At 44.9% G+C, this 18507-nt stretch overlaps 1 protein-coding gene across 4 annotated transcripts in view; it reads left to right on the top strand.

Moving 5' to 3' along the window:
• AMD1 (adenosylmethionine decarboxylase 1) overlaps nt 1–18507 on the top strand; it is a 131039-nt gene that overhangs the window by 64966 nt on the left and 47566 nt on the right. For 3 of the 4 annotated variants that reach the window (XM_029595262.1, XM_029595261.1, XM_029595264.1), the window contains one exon: nt 18249–18341. The exons of the other annotated variant lie outside the window; for it this stretch is intronic. In XM_029595262.1, coding sequence (XP_029451122.1) covers nt 18249–18341 — 93 coding nt within the window. The remainder of the gene's footprint in view (nt 1–18248; nt 18342–18507) is intronic. 4 annotated transcript variants of the gene reach the window in all.

Raw genomic sequence — 18507 nt, 5'->3', positions numbered from 1 at the left:
GGCAACTGGAGCCAAGTCCTCCCAATGAGATAGCACCAGCCCACTCCCCTGTTCCCGTAATCAGGCCCTTCCCTTCAGGCTGGCGACCGCTCGTGCACATTTACCAAAGTGATGGTGGTAGCAGCGGCTCTCCTTTGCCAGGGGATCCAGGTCCATTCCTTCTTGGATGATTTGCTCATTCGAGCGAAGTCAGAGGAACTATGCAAGGCGGCGGTCGCCAAGGTGGTGCGGACTCTTCGCTCTCTGGGGTGGATCATCAGTGCGGACAAGAGCCAGTTGTCCCCTGCCCAGGTCCTGGATTTTTTGGGGGCGAGATTCGATACTCGGATCGGGAAAGCCTTCCTTATGCAGGAATGCATAGACAAGCTCATGTCGCAAGTTCGGCGTCTCTTGTCAGTCAGTTCCCAGGGCGTGGGACTACTTACAGGTGCTTGGTTCTATGACGTCTATTCTGGAGTTGGTCCCGTGGGCTTTCGCTCATATGAGGCTGTTGCAAAGGGCTTTGCTCTCACATTGTGACCCCCAAGTCGGAGGCCTTTCAGGTCCCCTTACCTCTCCAGGAACTGGCCAGGTCCACTCTAGCATAGTGGCTGAGCCCTGAACACTTGTTGCGGGGAGTGGGTCTGGAGGTCCCTCAGTGGACTATTGACGGATGCTAGTCTTTCCGGCTTGGGGGCAGTTTACCAGTCTCAGGCAGCGCAAGGCCACTGGATGCAGCAGAAAGCGCAATGGTCCATCAATCATCTTGAAACCAGGGCAGTACAATTGGCTTTGCAGAAGTTCCTGCCTCTAGTTCATCGTTGGTCAGTGAGATTGCTCTCCAACACAACGACGGTGGCATACATCAACCGGCAAGGAGGAACAGAGCCGTCCCATAGCTACGGAGGCAGACGAGCTCATGGCCTGGGTGTAAATCCATCTGCTCAGGACAGCTGCTTCGCACATTGCTGGGGTAGACAACGTGCAGGTGGATTTTCTGAGCCATCAGAGATATGATCCTAGAGATCATAAACAGCCTGAGGCATTCGCGTTGATATCTCATCGGTGGGGGATTCCCCGTTTGGATTTAATGGCGACTCGAGGGAATGCCAAGGCGCTATGCTGCTTCAGTCTCAGAAGAGAGCACAGAGTGGAAGGAGTGGATGCCCTTGTCTTTCCATGGCTTCATGACATTCTGCTCTACGCATTCCCTCCTTGGCCCCTGGTAGACAAGATCTTGAGATGAATAGAAGTCTATCCGGGGACGGTGGTGTTGGTGGTTCCAGAATGGCCACGGAGGCTGTGGTTCGCGGATCTCCTCAACCTTGCAGTGAACGGCCCGCTCTGTCTGGGTCATCTTTCGAATCTCTCTTAAGGCAAGGTCCGGTATCTTTCGACCAGGTGGATTGCTTTTGTCTAGCGGCTTGGCTTATGAGGCAGCAGTTAAGAAAGAAGGGTTATCCGGATACAGTGATTTCCACTCTTTTGCGGGCTCACAAAACTTCCACCTCTTACGTATATCCGAGTCTGGAAAATTTTGACTTCTGGTGTAGTAGGTCCTAAGTTTCCCCTAGGCAAGCCTCGATAGTATACATTCTGGCCTTGCCAAGACGGTTTAACGAAGAGGCTAGCTTTCAGTTCTCAAAGTTTCAAGTGGCGGCGTTAGGCTGTTTACAAGGAAAGGTGGAAGGGGTGTCCATAGTGGCTCATCCTGATGTGCGTTTCCTCGGAGGTGCTAAGCACTTGAATCCACCATGTAGGGCTGTTTGTCCATCATGGAGTTTGAATTTGGTCCTTCGGACGTTGTGTCAACCTCCTTTTGAACCGCTCAAACGCATTACCCTGAAGGACCTTACGCTCAAAACGGTGTTTTTGGTGGCTATCTGCTTGGCAAGTTTCTAAAATTCAGGCTCTGTCTTGAGAACCTTTTCTTAGGTTTTCCGATTTTGGCGTTTCTCTCAGAACTGTGCCCTACTTTCTTCCTAAGGTGGTATCTGCCTTTCACGTGAACCAGTCCATTGAGTTGCCTGCGTTCCGGATTTGGGTCAGAATTCTCCACATACTTGTGAATTGAAGTGTTTGGATGTTAGGTGGGCGCTGCTGCGTTTCTTGGAGGTCACTAATGATTTTCACCTGTAGGATCACCTTTTTGTCTTGTGGAGCAGTCCTAGGAAAGGGCAAAAAGCTTCCAAGTCTACTATTGCCTGTGCTTGAAGGAGGCTATGCTTCAGCATACATGTGTCACGGGCGAGTGGTTCCAGAAGGTCTTAAGGCTCATTCGCTTCGTTCTCAGGCAGCGTCCTGGGCAGAAAGTTGATTTCCTTCAGGAGATCTGTAGGGCGGCGACTTGGAAATCTTCGCTCACCTTTCCGTGGCATTACTGTTTGGATGTTCGGGCTCTCGACTTGGAGAGCTTTGGCAGCAGTGTGCTTCGAGCGGGGCTTTCTAGGTCCCACCCCATGTAAGGCAGCTTGGGTACATCCCAGCAGTCTGGGCTTATCTGGGTATGTACAGGGAAAGGAAAATTGGTTCTTACTTGCTAATTTTTGTTCCTGTAGTACCACAGATCAGCCCAGATGCCCACCCGGTTTTTTTGATTCCGCTAGAATTTTTTCTGTCACACTATATTAGTAGGATGAAGACTTCACAAATGCGCTTATTTTGTACATAGTTGAATCTCATAGATTGGTTTGACCATTTAAATTTTGGATTCCTGTTACCAGTTTAATTCTGTTTTCTGCTTTGATACTGTTTATACTGAAGGGGGTTGCAGGTGGCACATCCTACTTACAGGGGTGCCCTTCAAGTTTTTCTGTCTCCGTAGGGAGGCATAACCCAGCAGTCTGGGCTGATCTATGGTATTACAGGAACGAAAATTAGCAGATAAGAACCAATTTTCGTATATAAAGCACCAGAAGGGATGTTCTCAGCCTGTTCTTCAGCAAACACTGAGCCAGTCTAATTTTCTGGATATCCACAGTGGATATGCATTATTTTGCATGGATTGACTCCACTGTTTGCACATCACATTCTTAAATTCACTGCAGGATATTGGCTCCCTTCTCCCTTTTATTTATTTATTTTATTTAGGGGTTTCTTATATACCGAGGCACGTTTGCAAAACATCACCTCGGTTCACAATGTAACATAACTTAGCAACAGGCTTTACAATAATAACCTTAACGGGTAGGGGTTAACAAGGGCAGGAGATGATAATACGAGAAATATATACAAATGTACAAGTTGATTTTAACAATTAGGTTAAATAAAGCAATAAGGATAATTAGCAGGGTTAAGTAATAGATGGAGGGGGAAGAAGGGGAGGAAACCTAGAGTGGGTGGGGGGTAAGGAATAGGCGAGGGTCAGATGGAGTAGGGAGAGAAAATAGACGGTGCGAGGGTCAGGTGGGCGGTCGGTTGGTGGTCAGATGGGTGGTCATGTTGAATCTATGGGGGGAGTCAGTTCGTTAGTCAGGATACGCTAGTTTGAACAGCCATGGTTTAAGATTGTGCTTGAATTTTTTGTGGCAAGGTTCCTGGCGTAGTTGGGAAGGCATTTTATTCCAGTGGGCGGTTCCTGTAATGATGAATGATCGCTCTAAAGGTGGTATGCTTCATGAACTTCCCAGCCCAACCCTCATCACCTCTGATTACTAGCCATCAGGCCCCTGCCATGGGACCACGTAGCTGTTTTCCAGTGCCGCTTGGCTGAATACCTCCTTGGGCTGCACTATCTGGTTGCACGATCTCCAGTCCTGCCATCAGAGCCTGTGCTAGCTTTTTTTTGCTGCTCTGTGAAAAATTACTGTGCTGCCTGCCCCCCCCCCCCCCAATTCATTCACTTTTGTTTGTCCTGGGCCCATCAAAGCCCAGCTCCATCCTGCAATCTATATTTTTTAAAACTGACATGCTCCCCCCACCCCAGAACTCATGAATAGGGAAGGGTATTAGGTACCCTAGTCAAACCTTACAGCCTTGCACACATGCCACCCACATCCTTTAGAGAGACACATTATGCATTTATAATAGTTTTCATGAAAAAACATGCAAAAATAACACATGCATATATTTACATGCACTCCTCTGGTGCCTACCAGAAAACTTTATTAAAAAAAAAAGACACTTGGAACTCCTATGGAATTAGACTTTTTGTAATGCGGATTGGGTGTGAGCTTGGCCCTCAAAGCTATGAACAAACAGAATTACCATTACAATATAGTAAACCTCCTATACCATTACAACCCTAGCAATCTTATCTGTGAAAAGGCAACACTGCACAGATTATACCAGGCACTAGAAAACCAATAAAACTTATTAGGAAACCAGGCTGTTATCGATCCCTACACAGAAATTACATGCCAGCAAAATCTCATCTCTGTCACATGCAGAACACAGACCCTCACCAAATACAGAATAAAGAGATCAAAGTATAAACAAATGTGCTGAGAAGAACTGAACTGGAACCCACAACAAGCCAACCTCTATAAGTAGAGCAACAGTGGGAAAACAGAAACATTACCATTCTTTATAAAACATTAAAAAATAAAATCAAGAAATATAAAACAATCATAGTAAAATCATATTCATAAAAAATTTGTTAATGAATAGAATATACAAAACTAGCCGTTAAGCCCATTAAAACAGGCGAGATTCCATCGGTCAGACCGGCACGGTTAGAGCCACTCTGTTCTCCACAACTTCCCTTTTCCTTCCATCCTCTCACCTCATCTACAACCCCTTCCCTCTCCCAGCCCTCCTCCACTCTTTTTTTTCTCTTCTCCATAACTTCTTACCCTTCCCACTTGTTCAGTCATATCCTCTTCCTTTTTCCCTTTGCCTCTCACCTTCCCTTTATCCCAGGACAAGCAGGATGCTAGTCCTCACATATGGGGTGACGTCACTGAACGGAGCCCAGGCGGGAAAACTTTCTGTCAAAGTTTCTAGAAACTTTTGACTGGCCCAGTGAGGCCACTGAGCATGCCCAGCATGCTATGATATTCTCTGCCACAGGTGTCTCTCTTCAGTCTTCGTTTTTCCGCGCTGCAGTTAGCATCGCGGGTCCGGAGCCGTTGAGTGTTTTCTCAACTATTTACTCGACTTAATAGTCTTGACTTGATATTATCTGTCACAGAAAATCTCTTGGTTTTTTCTTGCCGGCCGGTAAGTAACCCAGTCTAAAATTTTCTGTTTTTGGAGTAGTAAGGACTAGGAATGCTGCTGAAGTGGCAGTCCTAGTATTGGTAGATAAGGCGTGCTTGTGCTATCTAGTTTACCCATTGTAATATAGTAAATCATAGCAGGTAAACCAAAATGGTCTATCCCATCTGCTAGCAAAGTTTTTAAAGTTGTAATTGCCACATGCAGGTTACCACTATACCTTCTGTTTAAGGTTGTAATTGCTGTTTTGTGCAGGTTATCCCTATGTAGAAATGTCCTTGAGCTTTTTGTTCTATGGAAAATACTTGTGAGAATTAGTGAAGCCTACAGTAAATTTGATATTTATATCACATTTCTCTTCTACCTTTTTCTTGTAGTCTAGGGTCACTACATTACAGGCCTGTGGAGTGTCTTGCCAGCCTGCCAAAAATTTCTTGCCCGTAGCCATATTGGCCTGGAGCAAGGTTTACTTTTTTTTTTGGCTTACATATGACAAGTTGGCAGCACAGCATGGTTTCCAATCCCTGCCAGCAAAGAGATGAGGGCAATACCACAAATACAAACTGCCAGTGGGATTTTAACCACTGCCATTAGAGGAAGATGCCTGGGGGGAATGGTTAAAAGAAGGGAAGGGAGTTGTAGTGAAAAAGGTGAGGGAAGGGGAGGAAAAGAGGTAGAGGCAAGTAAAGAGCAAATGTTTCTCCAAAGACACGGATGGCAGTTCTCACAAGTAGTTGGCAACTGATGGAACCTGGTCCAGAACTTTTGTCAGTTTGTAGAACTTTCTCTGCCTCACTGAACATGCTAAAATACCACGTGTCCATGCAGGGAGTCCCTTCAATCTCTTTTCCATAGAGTCCACTGGTTATGGTTCCTCACTCCTGCTCCTAGGCCCATATTTTGGGGTTTTTCTCTCTGGATCAATCATTGCAGAGCCCGTGGTCTTGTTCCATCTCCCAGTAATTTCCTTATAGGTTTTTCAGTTTTCTTTCAGTCTCTGTGCCAGGTTGGCACAGCATCCATGCTTAACAGGAGACAATTTGCCTGCTGCGGAGTTCAACTTTGCCTCCCTTGTTTTCTGGTTGGCCATGTCTAGAAAGGTTGCAGTAATATCTGGTGATATTATAAATGTATCATGTGCCTAGGGGCATCGTATAATATCTGGAGGGTATTGGCAGTGTGACCATGATCTTGACTGGAACTGATGGAGAAGCATTTCAGGTACTTGCAGTGCAATCCATTGACATTGAATACCACAGCTGCACTGGTGAAGGGAGGATGCACTGGCATTGAGGATGAAGTTGATCCCCTCTGTCAAGCAACGACAAAGCCCTAAGGAGCAGGCTCCCTCCTGGCTCTTCCTAATCAAAGAAGGCAATGAGTTCTGCCTCTGACATTAGTATCATGGAGTTCCGATGCCAAGCATCGAGTGAAGACTTAAGAAGCACCGCATCTGTCCGGTGTGCAGTGCTGGGAGTTGGGATGGGCTGGCAGCAGCTGAGAATTCCCTAATGCAGTCATGTATAGAGAAGAGCTCATCCTCACTGATGGCCCAGGAATTGTGCCAGTTTCCAGGTGTCCACCACAGTATACTTCTTGGTTCCAAGGAAGATGTGGCCACCCCTCCTGCTTCCCAGTCGGAGTTGGCATTTGCTGTCTTCGAGGAGGAAATGGACAAAGATTTATCAGGCTTGGACAAGGCATTGCAAGGTCTCTGTTCAGGACTAGTGCGGGTAGAGGTTGAGCTGCTGCTTGAATCCCTTCAACTGTCAGATGGTTTTGCACCAACATGGTATAGTTGCTGGTTCCTGCAGGACACTCAGATCAGTGTCAATGCCCTAATGATCTTTAGCCCACTGGAAAGGAAGCTTTCCTGAAGTTCTAGAGTTCCTCGGGATCCAGGCCAGAGCAGACATCTGCATTCATCTTCTGTCAGAAGTCTTGGAGGAGAAATGTTTTCTCTCCTTTTGCTGGTTTTTTTGGAAGTGTCAATCGATGAATTCACCAATGAAGCATTCAGCTGACTTAGCATTTGCATCCATCCCATGGCTTTCAATTTCTGCGTCCCCTGATGCAGGATTTATTCTGAAACCTTGCCATGTTGGGAGTAGACTTTGAGAGCCTTCATCGGGAACATATGGGAGCTGATTCTGTGAGCCTTCATCGGGAATAAACAGCTTGAGCAAAGTACACTTACTTGTGGCTTTACATTTTTTCATAGTGAAATTGATTTCTTTAAAAATGTTTGAGGAATTGCACTTTCACATTTTTTGGTGGCTGGTGGGTGGTTAATGATTATAGCACATGAATCATTGGGCTACTGGTTAGATTTCTAATGTATACCAGTATGAAACCCTCACCATCCACTTCCACATTTTTAGCATTCTAAGCAAATAGTGCATTTTTGCTTTTTACACGAGTTTGTGTAATTTAGTGGGGTATTTATTTTGTTGGATTTGCACTCACTTTAGTGGCAGTTTGCTGAAATCCAAATAGATATAAAACAAAGTTTTTGATACATTCCACATAGGCTTGTTAACAAAATGACACTTCGGAGTGAGCACTAAGGTGGTGGCGTGGATTACCTACTTGTTGACTGATAGCGTGTAATGGTAAATGGAACCTACTCTGAAGAGAGCTAAGTGGAGTACCACAGGGATCGATGTTGGGACTAGTTCTGTTCAATATCTTTGTGAGCAAATTTGCAGACGTGATAGAAGGTAATGTTTGTCTATTGCGGATGATACTAAGATCTGCAACAGAGTGGACACGCCTGAAGGAGTAGAGAATGAAAAGTGATTTATGAAGGCTTGAAGAGTGGTCAGATTTGGCAGCTGAGATTCAGTGCCAAGAAGTGCAGAGTCCTGCACTGGGATGCGGTAATCCAAAAGAGCTGTATGAGACTGGGGGGGAGCTGATGTGCACAGATCAAGAGCGGGATCTTGGGGTGCTAGTTTCTGGTGCTCTGAAGATGGCGATGCAATGTGACAAGGTGATAGCTAAAGCCAGAAGAATGCTGGGCTGCATAGAAAGGAATAACCAGTAAGAAAAAGGTGATAATCCCCTTGTACAGGTCCTTGGTGAGGCCTCATCTGGAGTAATGTTCAATTTTGGAGCCCATATCTCAAAAGGGACAGACAGGATGGAGGAGGTCCAGAGAAGAGTAACCAAAATGGTGTGGGATTAGTATCAGAAAACCTATGAGGAGAGACTGAAGGATATGAATATGTATACCCTGGAAGAAAGGAGGTGCGGGGTGATATGATAGACCTTTATTATTTTTATATACCGACATTCGATCTGAGATATGACATCTGTTTCCATTCAGGTACTGAATGTATTTCTCTATCACCAGAGGGCTTACAATCTAAGTGTTTGTACCTTCAGGTATCTAAGGTTTAATGATGTGCAAACATCAAACTTTTTCCATTGGAAAGAAATCAGTAGAACTAGGGGTCATGAAATGAAACTCCAGGGAGGATGCCTCAGAACCAACATCAAGAAATATTTCTTCATGGAGAAGGGTGGTGGATGCCTGGAATGCCCTTCCAGCGGAGGTGGTGAAAACCAAAACAGTGAAAGAATTCAAAAGGGCATGGGATAAATAAGCCTTGATACTGTTGATGCAACACCATCATTGCTTTCTGCTTCAACGGCAGGAGGGAAAGGGGGAATTTGATTCATTCAGCAACCAAGGGCCCAGAATTTTACGGTCTTGGGAAACAAGTATGGAGGTAACCTGATGCGGTGGTTACTACCCTTAACCAATAAGACTGATACTTTGATGCAACTCAAACATTGCTCTCTGCTTCAACAGCAAGGCATAACAGGGAGTTGGATTTACAGCAATCAACGAGGGCTTGTGTGTGAAACTGATAAGCACGGGATAATGGGGAATTGGATTCAAACAGCAACCAGAAAGGGCCCTAATTTTTATGGTCTAGGGAACAGATAAGCATGGGGTAACCTACATGGCACAGCAGATACCATAAGCTTACTGGGAAGACTGGATGTACCTTTTGGTCCTTTTCTGCTGTCATTTTTGTTTCTTATATCACCCTGGTGTTTGTTACTTATTTCATTAAATTTTCATCAGTCTATTAAAATACTTTGCTGAGAAACACAGCTATATTCCATAAATCTTAAGATACAAAAAAATCCAAAACATACATACATCAGCAAAAATTCAAATTATGACATTTCACTATATCAAACCCCCTAATCAAAGCAGAGGCAAAGTTGTAAATGTGGGGGAGATTTCAAGAAAAAAAGAAAACAAAGATTGGAATCCTAAGTGTGGCATGTCCTAAATTAATGAAAAAGGATCAGGTAACTTTATCCAAGACTTGCACTGCATCTACTTTGGGAAAGTTGACTATCCAAAAAAGATCTCTTGATCTGGGATAAAGAAACCTATTTAGAACCACTACATTTTTTTTTTTGTAATTAACTTTTTTTATTGTGGAAAATTGCATTCAAACAATGTTATATATAATACAGAAAGTCCAAACTGGTAATACATAACTGGATATTTTCAGATTGAAAGACATTTAGCCATAATCTGGTAACATTTAAGGGGAAAAAGCCAGGATTTTGTGGAATAATCCCACTCCCAATCTGCCCTTCCCCTCCCCCCCATGCTTAAGGGTGCCATGGTGGTCTCATTACACGAATGAAGGGGCAGTGTCTAAATATACCCTCTTGCTGAACACTGTATCTGATTAGTCCTATTCCAATAATGTTACACCTTAGGGATTTTTGAATTTGTTAGGTTGCAACTACTGTCCAAGCCATTTATCCAGGGGGGACCAAATTCTGTAGAATTCTGAAATTTTGTCCTTATGTATTGCTGTTAATTTTTCCATATACGCCACTCCTGTATTCTGGTTGATAGCTGGCTTCTGGTGGGGATCTTATTGCTTTTCCAGTGTGCTGCTACCAACATCCTTGCTGATACTATTAGGAAGGAATACAAACGTTGCTGATCCTGAGTTAGGTCCGGATGAGGGAGTCCTAAGAGCCATGCATTTATGCGTAGGGACACCTGGGTATCCATTATCTCGCCTACCAGGCTCTGACACTCCTCCCAAAAGTTTGATTTTGGGTCAATCCCATCACATATGTAAGAATGTACCTTCCATGTTAGTGTCTCCAGCAGGTAGGCTTATTTAAAGGGGACCACCGAGCCACTTATTTGTGTAAGGTACCATCTAAAAAGTATCTTATAGTTTATTTTCTGACATACCTCCGATAAGGACTTGCTCAAATGCCCAAAACATTTCTCCCATTTTTCTCTTTGCATTACACACCCAAATCTTTCTCCCAAGCTACCATTTGTTAAGGAGTCTCCTTAATTTAAAATCTGGTAAATGTTTGTAGTCATTTTTTTCATCTTTGCTTCTGCACAGAATCCTTCAAATAATGATCACCCCCTTTTCAAGTCTCGCTGGACATAGTCTGTTAACATAAAATGTCTGAGCTGGGCGTATGCTAAAAAGAATCTTTATTTTCCAACCTGTATGTCCTCTGTAGTTCTGAGAAGGAGGCTATTTTTCCATTAGCCCACACTTGCCCTAATTATATCGGGCCTTTCTCCTCCCATATATGAAAAATCTGGTGTCCCACCCCTGCTGGAAATTTAATCGCAAGGCGAATAGGAGTTAAACCTGAATATACTGTCAGACCTACCAAAAATCTTTTCCACATTTTCCAAATATGTAATGTGTTTTTAAGGCAGGGTGACACATGTTCCCAATCTACAGAACCACTAAATTTAATCAAACATTTACCCGGATAGCATAATGGGAAGGAAGCTTCGAGGATGCTAACTTATTGCATTCCTAAAAACAATTTTCTATGCTGCAAAGTCACTAGCTAAATCGGGATAAATTCAAGTTCTTTCCCCCATAAATATATCATGCAGCTTACGAAAATACATGTGCATTACAATATTCAAGTCCTGTTAAAATACCAGAGAGATGAATAATGTAGCTGTATAAGAATTTTCTGCCACAGATGTTTCCCAAAAAGCCAGTAAATCCAAATTTACCATTTGGGCAATAGTTCGAGCTTCCTCTTCAGCCTTCCCACCCCTTGGAAGAAAAAATGTTTTCCTGTTGATAGCAGGACTGAATTAGCCATGCTGTCATGGGAACTGTCATTCAGGGCCTGGGAGGCAGAGCTTCCTAAGCAGAGGTTAGAGCTTTGCTCTCTGCGGCTGCGCATGTGTTCCTGCGCAGGAAAAACAGAATCTCCTTAGTCTGTTTTTGCTGCGTGCGGGATCGCACATGGAGCTTCTTTCTCCTCAGCAACTTTGTTTTTGAGAGAAAGTTGAAAAAACAGATCTGGTTACCAGGCTTTAAACCCTGCCGATGCAGGAAGATCATGTCCATTACTGATGGACACGATTGTTACCGCTGCCTGGGACCCGACCATAATCAAGGTGATTGAGCATTGTTGGCCGCATGTCGCCAAGGGCCCAAAGGCAGCGTGCCCAGAAGATTGAAGAACTCCAAAGCAGCATTGGAGGATCCTATGCCCCTCCATCTGAGGCACACTCTTCTCCGGGGCCCTCCAAATAATAGGCCCCAACACTTAAGAGAGCCTCCTCGTATCCCAAAATTTCCAGGCCTGGAGATGACTTGGGATGCGCAGGTAAAAGAAAAATTCGAGACCCTCACAGGTCTGAGCAGGCCTTGACAGTAACATTGGTAGCGGGGCCAGAATCGGACCCCACACATGTGGCGCATAGCGAACACCATACAACAGGTTCGCGGACGCATGCATTGGACAGTACAACTCCCACGGCGCTGAAGTCGACGCACTCAACGCTGAAGCGGATACAATTGGCGCCGGAACCGATGCACCTGATGCCAAAGATGGCGCACCCGGCGCAAAAGCCGAAGCATTCGGCACAGAAGAGGGTGCATTCGCCGCACAGCATGGCGTATTCGCATTCGCCTCAGAGGGGTCAAAGCCAGCACATTCTCGTCAGCCAACATCAGTGTCCCAGGCCGCTCATAAGACACAAATGTCGACTGTCACCGGGGGCTGGGACCAGCCATCCGAAGAACCATAGTACAGCTCCTGGGGAATGCAGACACTGACATGCCGGACACAAAAGACATAGGGATGGGGCTGGAGATGGACAAAGAGAAATAGCTAGCCCTTATCTCTCGCATCACTCCAGTTCATCACATGGTAAACTAACACGGAGGGCCACTTCTTGTTCCGAGGAGGAGTGGGTGCACATAACCTCTTCCTCTTCCTCCTCACAGAGATTCTCTGAGATCATCAGCATCCAGTTTGCGTCCCTTGGACTATGATCTACCAGAGCCTTTACCGAAGAAAAGGAATGTCACGGGAGAGAACCTGCCAATTGAGAAGGGATCTGTAGACCCAGACTCTGACATAGGCTCAGCAGTGCCACTTCTGAAACAGTCGCCTGCAAATGCCCCCGCAAACACAACAGGCATTTTCGCAGTTGTCGGAAGCACTGTCTGGTTTCTTCGAGACTTTTCAAACGACATTCACTTTACCTCATGCATCTTCCTCATTCTCTGGGAACACCACAGGCCATGAGAACCATCACCTGCGCCCACGAGGTCACCTCATACGCTCCGGCCTGCATCGCATACTCCAGGCCTCTTTCACCCCAGGACTCTGATTCCCCTCAATTCTCACCAAGTTCCTCCACCGTCAGACCTGCCAGAAGAGCTGCAGGAGCCATACTTGCCACCTGAGGATTTGTCCTATCCAAAATTCCTGGACAAAATGGGAGCTATACTGCACTTGGATATCCAGAAACTCCCTGATCCAAGAGCTGAAACAGGCTTATTAAAAATTTTCGATGTTCCCGGTGAGCCAACCTCCCTACCTCCTCATGAAGTACTGGACAAGGTACTTGAGAAATCCTGGGAAACTCCTTTCTCACTCCCCTCAATCTCGAGGAAAACTGATTTAAAGTTCCGAATGCGTAAATAGTCTTACACTTTACCACAGTTACCGCACGTGTCCATAGTGGTTGTCTGCCATGCAGCATGCTAAATATAAGCTACATGCCTCTAACCCACCTGGTCGTGACAATCGTTATTTGGACAAATTCTCAAAAAACATATCAGAATGCCATGCTAGCCACTCGCATACAGCATCATCAATTCTACATGGTGCAATACCTGTGTGAATGTATTCAGGCAACTAAAGGTATGCTCACCTCCACTGCGGACCCGATTCCATAACCAGTCCAAGACATGGAAGAGGGTACCAGACATCTGCTTCGCGCTATTTGAGTGCTTTGAAACCTCTTCCAGGGCTTCAGCTGCGGATGTTGCAGCTTGGAGAATGGTGTGTCTGAGCGAGTGCAATAGGGGAAGACCTTCATGAAAAACTGGCCAATCTGCCATGCACTGGCGACAGTTTATTTGGGGACTGCTTTCAGGAGACTGTTACAAAATTAAAGGATCAGGCGGTGGCTGTACAATCGCTAACTATTCCGACCAGTTACTCGTCCTCTCAACGCTACTTTGGGTCCTCTCAAAGTTTTCCTGCTGACACTATAGTTCGTTTCAGCCTTAGACCTTCATCATACCAACTGTATCAAAGACCGCAACAGCACCAGCCACAAAACAGGAAAGGCAAGCCAAAAACCCAACGGCAACAAGGCGGCCAACAGCCGGCAGCCTCAACAAAACCAACCCATTCTTTTTAGACATACGACCGCCACCGCTACATCAAGCACCCCTGGGAAGGATCATAGCTCACTTTCCGGCGTGGGGAAGCCATAACGTCCATTTGCTGGGTTCTAGAAATTGTACAGAGGGGCTATCATGTCCAATTTGCAACAAAACCCTCCCTTCCTCATCTCGCTGTTCCAACAGCAAGAATGTCACATGCCCAACTTGGAGAAGAGGTATCATCACTCCAACAACGAGCAATCCGACTTGTTCCACCGAATGCCCGGGACACAGACTTCTATTCCCCATATTTCCTCATACCCAAGAAATCTGGCAGCCTTCATCCAATTCTGGATCTCCGCAACTTAAATGTCTCATCAAAGAAAAATTCAAAATGGTGTCCCTCAAATCCATTCTACCACTCCTTCAACCCAACGACTGGATGTGCTCAATAGATCCAGGATGCCTATACCCACATCCCTATCCATCCATCCTCGTGGCGCTACCTGTGCTTCCGATACAAAGATCAACACTACCAATACAAAATTCTTCCGTTTGTTCACGAAATGTATGGTGGTGGTGGCGGCATACCTCCGGCAAGAGGGAATGAGAACCTTTCCGTACCTGGATGATTGGCTTCTAGTATCCTCGACTCCCGATGCACTGAGCAAGCATCTTCGACAGGTGATCGAATGCTTGGACAAGTTGGGACTCGTGATCAACTACCAGAAATCAACCTTGCGTCCAACTCAAGTTCTACAGTTCATAGGAGCTCGATTAGATACCACACGCAGCAGAGCGTTCCTGCCAAAGGACAGGAAACTGGATGTGCGTCTGCTACTACGCTCCCTCAGTTACGCACAAGCCTTCAGCATGTCAAATTCTGACAGTCTTAGGTCACATGGCAGCAGCCAAATTTACAGTGCCCAACACCAGATTGCATATGTCTACAGTGGGGGTTGAAATGACAATGGAAACACTCACAACCGTTAACATGTCTAGTGCTCACTTCCGAGATGATGGACATAGACTAGTGGCTCAACAAGTCAGCACTATCCAAAGGGGCGTTGTTCAGTCTTCCCTCACTCAATGCAGTTCTTACCACCGATGCTTCTCGAAAGGGATGGGGAGCACATTTGGATCTCTTACACAAGGACTGTGGTCTCGACAGGAGCAAAACTTACAAATCAACTTGTTAGAACTCAGAGCAATCCGAAACACCTTGCAAGCATTCATACGTCACCTGCAAGGCCGCAGGGGTCATGATCTACACGGACAACCAAGTAGCAATGTTCTACCTAAACAAGCAAGGAGGGTCTGGTTCATGGTCCCTGTGCAAGGAAGCGTTTCTAATCTTCGATCAAGCACATCGACATTTGATCCAGCTACAGGAAACATACCTTCCAGGAGTTGTCAATACCAGAGCGGACAGATTGAGCCGAATATTTCATCCTCACGAATGGTCACTAAACCAACAAGTGGCTCAAGAAATATTTGTCCAATGGGGAGTTCCAACGATGGACCTCTTCGCTACAGAGATGAACACACAAGTTCCTCATTTCTGCTCAGTATGGCCCAGTCAGAAAAGAACAGCACAGGACGCCTTTCTAATTCCTTGGACGGAGGGCCTAATGTTCACCTTCCACCCATACCGCTCATTACAAGGACAATAGAGCAATGCATAGCAGATGCAGTTCAACTAATACTAATAGCTCCAGCTTGGCCCAGACAGCCTTGGTACAGCTACTCTTACAACTCTTCATAGGGGAACCAATACGATGACCGGATCTTCTAGTACAACAAGGAGGAACCCTTCTCCACCCACTCCATTCGTCCCTTCATTTAACAGCATGGAGATTGAGCGGTTCCTCCTGACGGAACAGGGCATATCCATTGCAGCCCAAGATGTCATAGAATCTAGAAAGCCTTCACCTAGACGGAACTGTAGTTTTAAATGGAAGTGTTACTCCATCTGGTGCATGTCCAAGGGAATTCAACCATTAGACTGTTCACCGGAATCGCTTCTGGACTACCTCCATACGTTATATGTCTGGCTTAGCAATGTCCTCAGAGTTCAATTTAGTGCCATAGCAGCATAACATAGACCACATAGCGGTCAACCAATTTCTACTCACCCTTTGCTCAGAGGTCTATCACACCTTTGACCAACCTCTAAGCCACCGGTTCCATGGAACCTGAACACTTAGAGCAGCTCATGGTCTTCCCATTCGAACCATTGGACTTAGCCCACATAAAATCTCACGTGGAAAGTAGTCTCTCATGGCAGTTACATCCGCTTGAAGAGTTAGCGAACTACAGGCCTTGGTTCACTATGCGCCATATCTGCAGTTTTACCACCACAAGGCAATTCTCAGGACTCATCCTGCTTTTCTCCCGAAGGTAGTGTCGCAGTTCCACTTGAACCAATCAATAGAGCTACCTACGTTCTTCCCTAAACCACATCGCAATGAGAGGGAACGCTTATTGCACACATTAGAATGCAAACAAGCATTAGCTTACTATAAAGAGGACACAGTCCAACTCCCGTGCCTCTCAATTATTTTTCTCGTTCAACCCAAATACACCAGGTCTACCGGTGACCAAGCGAACGATCTCAAGCTGGATTGCACAATGTATTCAATTCTGCTATGAAAAGCAAGTGTTGCCTCACATCTCATCCAAATGCTCATCAAGTCAGAGCAGTAGCTGCATAGATAGCGCATCTAAGACACGTACAACCCATGGATATTTGCAAAGCGGCTACATGGTCCTCTCTACAACATGTTCACGTCTCATTACTGCCTTGATCAGCAAACTGATGACTCCAAACTAGGGCGAGCAGTTCTGCAGTCTTTGTCAACATAACCATGTCGACTACCACCATGTTGAGATTGTGGGGACAATAAACACTTAGACTAGTGTGTGATCGGGAGCTTGGGACTCACATGACTGCATGGTTAATTCAGCCCTGCTATCAATGGGAAAAAACAAGTTTGCTTACCGTAAACGGTGTTTCCGTCGATAGGATTAATTAGCCATGCTGACCCTCCCTCCTCCCTGGTTAGTCGACCTTCTATTCTAGTTCATGTAGGCTTAATTACAGACTGAGTAGATTCTGTTTTTCCTGCACGGGAACATGCGCAGCCGCAGAGAGCAAAGCTCTAACCTCTGCTTAGGAAGCTCCGCCTCCCGGGCCCTGAATGAGTTCCCATGACAGCATGGCTAATTCATCCTATCCTCGGAAACACTTGTTTACGGTAAACTTGCTTATTCACCAGTAGAAGTGTATCTGCTGATAAACCCAATACTTGTCTATCTTTCTGTAATGTACTGGGAAAGTCCAGCAACTGCAAATGTAAGCATTTAATATAGAACTTTATTTCAGAATAACATTTACCCAAAGAGTTATTCAATTTGATCAGAGCCATCTACAAGGAATCCAAGGCTACAACAGACGTTTAGATGGCAAACAGTGGGTCTCGCTGAGAGAAGACCAATTTAAACCAGAAACGGTTTCCTCATTTAGATTTTCTGTCCTCCAAACAAAGCTTGAGCATCAGGGCGCTCTCCTATTAATCCCAATTCAGTCTTGGTTCCCATTGAAATTGCAGCAACACTGACATCAGTGTTAGACTAATCCAGGGCATTCTTATCCACCGTTAGGGGATGCTGTTCCATGTTTAATGCTTTTATTGTACCGCGCTGCAAACTGCATACAAATTATAAATCTTTTAAAATGCATACTACTTCCCTGCATGATAGGTTACAACTGTCCATTTTACACTCCAATTCATCCTTCTCAGGATGCATTTTTATAATTGTGTTGTCATTCCTGTGGATCAGAAAATACTTCCCATCCATTGGCAGTTTTCCCTTTTTTTTTTATTTTTTTGTTGGATTACCTTTAGCTAAAGAGTTCCACATGTGTGATTAAGTGAACCTGCTTGTTTTCAGAGAAAAAAGTTGCTTAGCTGTAACAAGTCTTCCTTAAACAGCCAGTTACACAATCTCCCTTCTCCCATTTGGAGTTCTTAGTTCAACCTATATTAGAATTTAAGGGAACTATGGAAACTTGCATGTGGATAGCAAGAAGCTTTTGCTTTCTAGAGCGCTAAAAGATTGTCAAGTGTAACCATGTGACCTACTCTTACAAGTGATCGCCTCTTCTTTCCACTTGCTAGCAGTCTAGTTGGGAACCTAGCCTTACAGGCTCCAAACTGAATACATATAGTTTGTATTGAGTTAAGAAAATTCATAGGTAAAAATTAATCGTGGAGGTGCATTTTCTGTAGGGTGGGTTTAAATCACTTTTTATTACAAGGTTAAATAATTACATTTGTTGGGATGGAAAGATGCTGAGTACTAACTGCTTGGCTCTCAAGTTGGATTATGTTGAAGCATATGTGAAATAGTGAGCCGAAATACCTTCTATCTTTACAGGAGAGTGGAATTTGTGACCTGATACCAGGTTCTGTCATTGATGCTACAATGTTCAGTCCTTGTGGCTATTCAATGAATGGGATGAAATCTGATGTAAGTATGTGCTGGACTCCCTAGATCCTGTAGTGTGAGGTATACTCAAATAGAGGATCTTTTAAAAAAAAAAAAAAAAAAAAAAATCCAAAACAAAAAAAAACCCTCCCGGAGATCATCTCTCCAAAAGAATGATCTTATTTAATTGTGTAAGGTGAAATGTTAA

This window comes from Rhinatrema bivittatum, chromosome 3 (genome assembly GCF_901001135.1).
Source record: "Rhinatrema bivittatum chromosome 3, aRhiBiv1.1, whole genome shotgun sequence".
NCBI lineage: Eukaryota > Metazoa > Chordata > Amphibia > Gymnophiona > Rhinatrematidae > Rhinatrema > Rhinatrema bivittatum.
The sequence above is the reverse complement of the archived record's forward strand: the minus strand, read 5'-3'. Positions and strand labels throughout refer to the sequence as shown.